Source organism: Temnothorax americanus, unplaced genomic scaffold (assembly GCF_048541705.1).
Source record: "Temnothorax americanus isolate GAGA-0224 unplaced genomic scaffold, ASM4854170v1 Scaffold14, whole genome shotgun sequence".
NCBI lineage: Eukaryota > Metazoa > Arthropoda > Insecta > Hymenoptera > Formicidae > Temnothorax > Temnothorax americanus.
Genome location: NW_027509275.1, coordinates 3,514,286 through 3,525,788, shown reverse-complemented (window position 1 = coordinate 3,525,788; position 11,503 = coordinate 3,514,286). Strand labels below are relative to the sequence as shown.

At 37.9% G+C, this 11,503-nt stretch overlaps 1 protein-coding gene across 4 annotated transcripts in view; it reads right to left on the bottom strand.

Moving 5' to 3' along the window:
- Nucleotides 1–11,477, bottom strand: part of Arms (Ankyrin repeat-rich membrane spanning) — a 35,531-nt gene extending 24,054 nt beyond the window's left edge. The window contains exons 1-2 of one of the 4 annotated variants that reach the window (XM_077400877.1): nucleotides 11,300–11,477; nucleotides 10,618–10,685 (exon numbers count right to left, since the gene is read on the bottom strand). Coding sequence is in view for 1 of the 4 variants with exons in the window: in XM_077400874.1 (XP_077257000.1) it covers nucleotides 3,794–3,943 (150 nt within the window). In the remaining 3 variants the exon portion in view is untranslated. Of the gene's footprint in view, nucleotides 1–85; nucleotides 365–3,793; nucleotides 4,617–7,050; nucleotides 7,264–9,059; nucleotides 9,083–10,617; nucleotides 10,686–11,299 lie in introns of those variants that run through there. The other 3 variants (XM_077400874.1, XM_077400875.1, XM_077400879.1) reach the window with 3 other exon arrangements.
- Between the last annotated feature and the right edge of the window lie 26 nt (nucleotides 11,478–11,503).

Sequence of the window (11,503 nt, the reverse complement as noted above, 5' to 3'; positions counted from 1 at the left end):
CCAACAGTGGCGATGGCTTCGAATTATCGCGATCTGCCAAGATGACAAGACAAAGATTGTATTCGCATCTTGTAACAACTCCTACCTTGTAACTATCGAACACCAATTGGTATTGCAGCCAAAAATATTCCTGGCGATGTATCAATGACGGGGCGCGAATGCTCCGTGATTCATGGCGCCGCACGAATGAAATTTCACAATTGATTTCGCGCGCTGCTCGCGATTCGCATGACGGATTTATTGGCGAACACGAGCGAAACTTTCTAATCGATCAACCGCGTGAGACATCCTTCTTATCGAGCGTCTCGTGATGCCGAAGACTGCCAATGAACGTCGCGCGAAACGGTATCGTTTCTCAGCCTCTGTAACTCGTGTCGCCGATCTGCGTACGTTTTTGACAGAACTTGTATGAAAAAATGAATGAATGAATAATAACTATCATTGTGATTCAACACATAAATACTCGAAGAATACTATTTTTTAATCAGTGCAATATTCTGAGTTCGTTAGCACTAATATCGATTAGCGTTAACTTTTGTCATTCTCTTTTAAGTGCACAGTTGAGTAAAAAATGCTTAGACAAGTAGAAATAACAGAGAAAAGAAAGACTGATGTTGAATATTATAAAGTAGTAATCTACACAAATTGTTTTTTTTTTTTACATACCTACTTTTATTTTTCAGGAGAAAAAAGAATTTAATTAAAAGAATAATAAAGATTATAAAGGAGCATCGAAATGACTGCACCGACTTCAAAGAACAATTTTATCTTCTTAGAGTTACAAAGAAAACACTATTTATCTCTCTATATACAGACTTTGACATTAAAATTAGGAGGAGATTGAAATATTATCTATTAATAACGTCGCGTCGCAATGTCGTGCGTCTCGCCGCGCGCATTTAAAAATAATAATTAGCCAAAATTACATTAAAATGCGACGTAAACAGAATATTTTTAGACGCAATCTGCGACGAGTCGCTTCGACTAATCCATGATTAAGTAGAAAATAGTTTTAATTAGAGTAAAGTCGCTCATGTAACGTCCGCCGTCTGAACCGGACATCCTGAATCAAGAGCCACGACCTATTTTGGCGAGAAGCGTCTAACGTCTAACGGACGATGATAAAATGAAAGATTTGGCAAGGCTCTTAGAGTATCGTCGAAAAGAACGAAGACTCATTAATCAGTGTCGCACCCAAGAATCGCGGCGTGCATTGGCACAATCTCGAGGGTAACCAAAAATAAACTTGCGGCTGTCTAACCGCGAAGAAGAAAACCATCCGGAAGGTGGAGAACGCTAGAACGATGCAACAACGCGGCATTTTGACTAATTATGTTTTTTTTTGTCAGAAAAACAGATAAAACTTGAGATTCTGTGCACACTTAATGCTGGAAAATACAAGAAAATACAATAGCAAGGGTGCAAAAATTATTTCTATTTTTTTTTTTTTTTTTTTTTTTTTTCATAGAAGTAGGAATCTCTAGCTATAGGATCTCTAAAATTCCACGTCTGCTAGCGTGTAATATCCCATAGTAGTCCAGTCACTATGTACAAAAAAACGGATTATAAAAGACATAATTCTGACCCAGGATTTTTCTTTTGGGGGGTGTTGGGGGGCTCAAGAAAAGCTTAATCTCAAGTTTTCGACCTCTGTTTCCCGCTTGCTTTTTTTACGGGAGTAAAAAATGTGAAAAAATGGTTTTTCCGCGATAACTCGGTTTCTAATAAAGTTACAAGGTCGATTCGGAGCTCATTTTAAAGCTTTTTTTACGCTCTACAAATTATGTCGTATGACATTTTTACGTATGATCGATTGTTTTCGAGACATCGAACGAGAAAGGGAAATAAAAAAGTATGAGAGAGATATATTTAGTTTTTTCTTTTTACTCATTATTGTCGTCCGAACTTGCAAAAATGCTTCAAATAAAACTTGTAGAGCGTAAAAAAACCTACAATTTTTATTTGTTATTTATTTTATTTCGTTGAAAATTACGCCTTGTAGAGCGCCTCAAAGTGGAGAGTCGTCGTCATCGCGTTAGCGGCGCGTTGGTTACGTCGATACGCGGCACCGAACGCTTTCGCTAAGATTTCCGACTTCATTGACGCAAATAAGTAACATAATAGGTGTTTTTTATAGGATTTTTCCCGCTCTACAAGTTACGTTCAGTGATATTTTGGCGTACGATCGATAGTTTTCGAGATATCGAAAGAGAAAAGGAAAAATTGAGCATTTTTGTTCGTTTTTTTCTATTTTATCGTTTTTCGCACACGAATCTGTATAAACGCTTCAAATAAAACTTGCACAGCAATAAAAATCGTAAAATGTTCTTATTTATTACTTTAATTTCGTTGAAAATTCCATACCGCACTACGCCTTAAAGTTGCAAATAAATCTTGCAAAGCCTGAAATTATTGTAGCTATTTTGAAACCGTCAAGTTTTCTTAATTACACTTACCGTTTCATTGAAGAATACATGAAAGCGTGCAGTTTTATATCTAAGTGACAATATTTGTGAAGTAAGTTTATAAGAAAGAAATACTTTATCGCTGACGCGATGGCGACGACTCTCCACTTTGAGGTGCTCTACAAGGCGTAATTTTCAACGAAATGAAATGAATAACAAATAAAAATTGTAGGTTTTTTTACGCTCTACAAGTTTCATTTGAAGCATTTTTGCAATTTCGGACGACAATAATGAGTAAAGAGAAAAAACTAAATATCTCTCATACTTTTTTATTTCCCTTTCTCGTTCCATGTCTCGAAAACAATCGATCATACGTAAAAATGTCATACGACATAATTTGTAGAGCGTAAAAAAAACTTTAAAATGAGCTCCGATTCGACCTTGTAACTTTATTAGAAACCGAATTATCGCGGAAAAACCATTTTTCACATTTTTTACTCCCGTAAAAAAAGCAAGCGGGAAACAAAGGTCGAAAACTTGAGATTAAGCTTTTTTTGATCCCCCCAACACCCCCCAAAAAAAAAATCCTGGGTCAGAATTATGTCTTTTTTAAATGTACATAGTGACTGGACTAATAGAGTTAACGATTAAAGTTGCACCGAGAAACCTAATCTTGGCCATGTGCAAATTGCGCTTCGCGTATATTCGCGGCAGTTGTTGTCACGCCGCTCTCTGATTTACGGTGAAAGCGTATATAGAGTGCAACGCGGCGGTCGTCAGAGAAACATGATTAGACGAGAGAGCCGCGTGTTTCGCGCCGTTGGAAACGCACTGCCAAAACGAAAGAACCCTACGTGACTCCGCGTGACAATATGAATGACGTAGCTGTAGCCATTCAGCGACAGAAAATAGAGAATGGGTCACTCGAAAAATCGCGGGAAACAACGTTCTCCCGACGAGACACAGCGTTCGTCGTACACCGCACGCGATTATCTCGTCACGTAACAACAATAATTTTAGCGAACGCGCGACAATTGGATTCCTCGAAGTAGAAAAGTCACATGTTTGTTTCCTTTTTACGCTCCTTGCATACTCTTGAGTTTTACGGTTAGATCAGTCATATTTTATATCAATACGACTCGCAGACTGCGAAACAGAGTTTATCACCTGCCGTCACGTTCGACAAAAAGATAATTTAGTGTGAAGTTATTGTAACACTTCGTGTACCCTTACATAAGATATTTAGCATATTCTAAAAATGTAAAATGACATCAGTAAATTTTTTAAATAATGGAAACAACTTTTACGTTGCGTTTTACGACGACTGCGTTTAAAGAGATATTTACGGAAGGCGAGCGTTCGCGTAATATTCTTCCAAGCAAAGTTACCTCATGGAATCGATGCTCCAGACGATGCACGATGTTTTGAGGCCGTCCTTTCAACAGAGAAAATTGATTTCTGCGACATTCTCCTGTCCCAGTAACGTGCTTGTAGGTCTTGTCACCGAGCACTCTGCTCTTCACTCGCAAATGCGACATTTCGAGGACGATTGTTTCTCGACAAATGATTCGGATCGTTTAACGTAAAAAAGTTTCATTCACCACTCGCGATAGTCCCGGAATCCATGATGCTGTTTAATTTCGCGCTGAATAAGCTTCGACTTTTCGGGATTTTCGGTGACGTGAGGAGGAGCCGATATGTATTTGAGACATGGCACCATCTCACGTTCGTCGACACTTTAAATAATATCGTTGCACCAAACACGTTCACCTCGGCTAACTCTCATAATTGCTTAATTAATCGCATATTCGATGAAGCGGAATTTAGAAGCGCGCGTCGAGACGCGACGACCGTGCTGTGCCAAGTCACTTCTCGAAATCGTTGTTAGCTCGTGGCAACAGGAACGCCAGGACTAATCGTCCGTTGCATCGTTGCATGCGTTATTTCCTTGACTCTCTTCTCGGTAGTTTCAAGGCTACGAGGATGCCTCGAAGCGTGGCAAGTACGTGATATCGTTCGTTGCGCGGTGCGGTCACACTGTGTCATCGTGACTATCGCACTTACGTAAAATTGCGCATGAATATCAGTCGCGTAAAGCCGTATAACTGGCTTAAGAAGCAAGAAACGCGGGAAGTATCATCTTCGAGGCTCGTGACGATGATGCTGATTGCAGTAGTGATGTTAACAGGCCATTAATTATCTTGCATGTCTCTATTTATTATTTTAAAAAAATTAATTACTTAATTATACACACTAAACCAAGACTCGTTTCTCTCTCCTAGCTTTCAATATTTTATTATTGACGGTGTACCGATGGAGCAATAAGTCTGGAATTGTTTATCTATATATATTCTTGAAGTGTTTGGTAATATTTGTTATGTTAGATTAAACGAGTGTACCTTGCACCGTCACCAATTACATCGAGTTCTTCGAAAGAATTGGGCAAACTACACTTTCGCGTTTGCACACGACCGTCGATGACATTTTTTGCAAAGATAACGATTGTCACCATGGAGCGAAGTAATAAACGAGGGCGTCGCTTTTTATGATTTACGTTTGTTGCCATATCGGATAGATAGGGTTTTGATCGTTCAATATAACAGTAATATAACTTTTAATATGACAATGATCACTTCTGCGATAATAAATATACTTCAAACGTGCGTGTAAATAAATAAAAAATGTCGAGAAATTGTCAGCGATTACCGCGAACAATGAATAACGCGCGCACGATTTCAATAATTATTCGCGGCACGACACATAAAGAATTAAAAATCGCGATTAAGCGAGTGACTCTGAAATAGAATTATCCGGTCGGGGATAAAGTGTTATCGGACCGATCGGTGTAACGGTCGATCGCACGAAAGAATTGATGGATCAGCTGATCCGCGCACTATTAGAGATCGTACTTTCACTGCCGCACTACCGGGAGGAAAATGAAGGTAAAATATGCGTGTGCGTGAGGGTATTTGCCAACGTTTTTGCACCGCGTGGCTTATCTCCTCTTTGTCGGTTATTTATCATTTCAGTCCGACACATATCGTTTCTCTTTTAAGTACTTGATAAGCAGTCACGTTTCTGCATCTAACAATATGTATAAAATATTTTGGGTCAATCAGTAATCGGGCCTATATTTTATTATTCATTTTATATTAGTCAATTATGTTTTATTCTTAAAGATGTATTTAATATTTTACTGTATTATCAGCCCGAAAATTAGAACAAATTAAATTTGCATTATATTTAAAAAATGTTAAATAGCAATTTTAAGTTATAATATATATATTTTTTTATCACTTTAATTGTTTAAGCAATTTATACACATAGATATAAATATTTGTAATAAAATATTTATGCTAACAAAAGTATAATGTAAGAAAACGTTGACTTGTGTGTGTTAAATTCGAAAAATGCAGAAACGGAATAGCATGTAGCGTTATACAGATATGACGTCGTCTCGAAGCAATGTCGTTTTGATTTTATTTTAGGATATGAAACGATAAGTTATTTTGTTATTTCATCGAAACGTTGACATCTCCGCTGGTATTATATGCGTGCCGTGAATTATTTTCGCGCTACTTCGGCATCGAGTGTTCTGCGAAAAGTAAATCGGGTGAATTCAGGCCACGCGTCGCGAATATATAGGACAGGAAAACGATCGAACAGTAAAAAGTCCGAAGCACACAAGAAATGTAGAAACTTACACCGTTGACTTGCAAATAATGACCTTGTGATAGAGCTAAATGGCTGATGAATGTCTTTTTCACTAACAGTACTGTTCTTTGTTATTTTATTGCTTATTTTCTTATTATTTATTTCAATGTCTAATTTTGAAATCTTCGGCCAGGAACATCTCCATTAGATTTAAAAATTGCGACAAATAAAACTGAGAGCTATTAAAATTATAAATGTCGAGACTTATTATCTCGTCAGTGAGTTAGAAACGCTTCGAGCAATTTTCGCAAATAGAGGAGTGACTATTATCTCTGAAAGAACGTTAATTAGGGATTATACTTCTAAAGCGATAAATTCGCAAAGACGATAATGAGATATCTTCCAGTCGTCAATGACAAGTACGACAAAATCAAACGCAAATTCACTCCTTGTCTAAAAGTCAAAATCGATCGTCGGAGCTCCTGCCGTCAATGTAGTCTAAGGGTGCAGTAGAACAGTCATCATAAACCACGGCAAAGTAGATTGAGGCCAAGGATCGATTACTTGGGCTTTTAATCATTCGCTAAACGAAGCGATACGTCACGTTAGTCACGATCGTCACGACTATCACGATTTCCGACGTCACGCAAATTGCAAAAACCTCACGAATTGAAGATGACCGATGAAGAGCGTATCGTTGGCGAGAATCTTTCCTTGGTGCATGATTATTCATGCCCTGCCCGACCACTGGAAATTTCCTTGATTCGAAGGATCTCGCATTACGACGCACCGTATCGTAAGAATCTATATATATATATGTATATATCTGCCTTTTAAATATATACGCCTTTCTATCAATTCATAATTTCATTACGAAAAACACCATTAACAATGTCACAATATACCAATCATCATATTTCTAAAAAGAAATTCATACGGTTGTCACAATACACACATATCGACACTGCACATTGACAAACACAATATTTACCTAATTTTTAATTGCTATTTATCAAAATTTTCAATGTTTTATTCACTGTATTATAATTTATAATTAATACTTCATGTTCTCCGTCGAATAGTATCATTGCGCTAAAAATACGCGAATGATGAAAGTATCTCGCGCACCGAATGGCGAAATCAGGACGGCCAAGACGAAGAAAACCACAGATTGATGACGATAGTTTGATTGCGCGGCTGGCTCGGTCGGCGCTCGCATGAAGCCGATGCCGAGCGGCGCAACATCCTTCGCGTACTGCGGCCGAGAGAACAATTGACCGAAGCAACAACACCTGACATTCGCGTGTGGGCGATCCACGTGGCCGGCCCGTTCACCAAGTGGTGCGAAAAAGAAAGAGAGGGGAAACACGCACTAGCGACGACGTCATCATCGTGGGAGGATATATTATAGGAGAACGTCCAGGAAGACGTTGACCTTTTTTTATCTCTATTAGCATTAAGTATCATCCTTCAGGAGTTGTTTGTATCTTGGGTCGATATTTTGGTCCGTTAATAAATTTTCATATATTTAATGTGTAACAGTTAATGTGTAATTTTTCTGCATGAAACTCTGTTTGGAATGATTCATTAAAGATTATTTACTAACCATTGAGATAAGATTACGTTTAAAAAAAGTCACATTTAATGGTAGGTCCGTTAGTCAGAATGCTAACGATAATATTTACATAGAGTCACTTAGATACTCTAACTCGTATTTTCAGCCGCACATTTTAATGCTGAATATGGCAATTCTATTTTACGTTTTATTTGATAAATATAGATATTTTTTTTGTGTGTGTGTGTGTGTGTGTGTGTGTCCAATATCAATAGAATAATGATCAGGTAGATCAAAACTCGACCGAATATAAAAATATGAACTGCGAAATGTCCAATGTCTTTTAATTAATTCATTCTAACAAATACAACAAATTATTTAACGTATGTAATAAATATATAATATGTAATAGAGATACATAAATTATAATAAATACATTAAAAGATATTATCGACTCGGTAAATTTTTCATATAAAATTTTATATTTTGTATACAAGCACTAACTGTTTCATTCCTATAATCATTTCAGTATCTTGTTTGTCCGTAGAAAAACTTTAGATATCGCATTTGACAGGATCAACTGTCGGAGAGAAATCTCATTTCGAAATTAGTTAAAGTATGTTATGTTTATTCCGTTACTTGCATGATACGGAGAAGTATTCGACAACTCAGGAGTTGCGCGCCGACTATAAGTACGAACAGCTGATCGTTGAATGCATCAGCTGTGCCAGACTAAACAAATGTCGACGAACAATGTAGTATTGAAAATGTGCATGTGAGAATTGATAACGGTACGAGATGTGCGATGTAAACGCTCGCCTGCTATGTTTATGAGACGATGAAAACCGGTTGCCCGAATAAAAAAAGAAAGAAAGAAAGAAAGAAGAAGAAGATTGATTAATTCATACCGGTATAGGGAGGCAACAAACTTTCTACAATTTCTGTGTATATGAAAGAAAGTCAGTTGATAAATTTAACATTATTAATCAATTTTGTTTCAATTACATAGTTTCAATAAAAAAACAGGAACTACAGCAATTTTTTAATAAGGAAAAAGGCAAGCGACTCCTCTCGTTTAGAGAGAAATGTGATAATTAAAATAATAAAAGTTGTTGCTTGTCACAAAACTATTTTTCACACGTGATACGACATAATACTCGCTATATTTAGAGAAATAGCACATATCGAGGAAACCCCGATTAATAACAATGGTATCAGCTGTTAGCAATCCTGTACGTGCAATATATGAAAAATGTACGATTCAATAAGCTCCTCGACCTATTCAACGGAGATACAAGGCAAGATACATGCGAAATGTTTTCCCCAGAATTATCAACGAGACAAAGGGAACTTGACTCGCTCGCAGCGCGAAGTAGAGCGACTATATCAGCTACTAGTGGGTTTCGCGATTTGTTTGGAAAAAATTATCAATTTCAACTATTTACCAAATCGGGGCTTGTATTGGAGTTGAACCAGAACCTAGGATCCCAATACATGTTCCATTTTGGAGACGTGGTCTTAGATTCGGATGCCGAGTCATCTTGGTCTTGGTGCGACATTCTTCTTCGCGGACAGGCGAATTTGTGTATTACCGATTCGCCGATGATTTCGTCGAGTAACTAGAGTCGTGTGTCGCCCGATTTATATTTACGTATACGATCACTCGGCAGGCTTTGTCGTATTCGGCACGCGAGGTTCGCATGAACCAGCGGTTCTCAAATTATATATACGTATAAATATGCTCCGAGCGCGAACGCGAACCGAGACGAACGGTTTTTGCATATAAATGATATCGCGCGTTCTGACGATCTGCCTCGTCCAAAGAAGAGCGCGAATAAGTACCTTCCTCGCTCGTCATTTACGATAAAAATAATTCGACATTTGAGTGTAAAATTTTTAACAATATTAACAATCGCAAGAATATCTTTTACTTAAAATCATCTATGTTCATTGCTTTATAACGCTATGACGATATATTCGACATATAATAAATGCTTATTCTAATAAGACTTTTAGCTAGCGAATTCTTTAGCATTTTGTTTCTCCGCAGGGTCTGTGCATTTTTCTAGACATTATAAATGCTAGATATTTTCGAAACTGTTAATTCTGCGCCTGTCCGCATCTACTAATCTTTTAAACCATTTGCAGTTTTAATGACGTTTGCGCATAAAACTTGTGCTCGACATTTTGCAATCAAATGCATACCTATCAATCAAGCCACGTGCAACATGAGGAAGTGCTCGAAAACAAAAAAAACATCTATTGGAAATCATTATAATCGATTTAACGATCGCCGATTGGAACGCAAATACCACTCGCATTATGTAATTTCCTTGAAACTTATCTACATTCCATTTATGCAATCGATACATCGTGTGACGCGTGCGACCGTTTCCACGTGGACGAAGCGCTAACTTAAGTGCAGGCACTAATTTCTGTGAGAAGGTCGTTTTAAACACGATCGTTAATTCCAATAACATTTTTTACAAGTTGCATTTATCGCAACAAGTTTTTAACTAGTTTTAGCACATATTGTCCGCTAATTATTTGATAATTACACATATGATAAATCAATTATTAACAGTACAAAGAAACATTTGATAACTATGTCAATTAATTATTATGTTAAATTAGTTGCGTGATCAATTAATGCAAATATTTTAATTCATAATAAATATTCACAATAATTATTATTTACTGCATTACAATTTGTCAAACTTTTCGAGTTTAAAATAAAAATGTTACCAACATAACGCGTTACGAAGTTGACGTCGATAATTAAGTCATGCAAATTAGATTGCTCGTAAATATAAGTAAAATTCTCAATTAATATCTTTGATCCGTGGATTCTATAAGAAAAAAAGAAATTCTTTCTCATTTAGAATTTTTGTATACATTTATAATTACAATTAGTGCTATTAAAATATGACTCTTTTTGTTCGTGCACGCGTTATTGCATTAACTTGCTCATTAGTCGAGCAATACAAAAGCAAGATGACTTACCAACTAAATGTAAGATCGCTCCCTCAAAAGATCCGACGCCGTCATGAAATAAAATCTGTCTCATGTGCCTGAAAAACCGGAAACGAGGGATAAATAGCTGCTCAAAAATTTACATGGCATATCTGGAAATTAGAGAATAATCACACTTCTGCAAACAATTTGCAATATTAAATTCGTACTAGGATTCGTGTAATTTACAGAGGTTTGATTGCGTTTGCATGCTCGAAATAATATCTCTTTGTCTTTCTCCCTCCCCCTCGCCCCTTTACGCCTTTCTTACTATTTGAAAAGAATTATGCGCCGAGTTATTGATAAAATAATTTAGCTATTTACTGAAATCCCATCTAATATTAATTAGTAACGTCCCCGATAACGTGGATAGCGTACAATCTCGATTTTCCGCTCGTATCTCGATCGGAAGCGACAACTGTCATCCAGGAAACCGGGACGGTTTCCTGTCGCCGCAACGACGCAGCGGACGCAGTCGTTTGCGATGCGTTTCTCGTCCGAATGTTACACGAGAGGTTTGCGTTTGCAAAGGGCAAAGACTACGCGTTTGCGTAGGGGTGACATAGGGTACGGCGGGCACGCTGGGATTCGTCGCGGGGTCCCCGGAGAGTAGACGCAAAGGAGCAAACGTCGCAGCCGTCGCAGGGACGGGGATCCCGAGCCCTAACCTCACCTGAGGGATTCCCCCGAGGAGTCGCCGTCGCCGTTCTCTCAGCCGGCTCTCTCTCGACCCGCGCGCGATTATGTAAGTGAGAGCCACGTTTCCCGCCCGCGATTACATGTCTCACTGACGTCGACAAGGCCGCGATGGAGGAAGACGACGACTTCGACTTCGACGGCGGACGCAACAACAAAGGAAAGAGTCTCGCACCCGCAC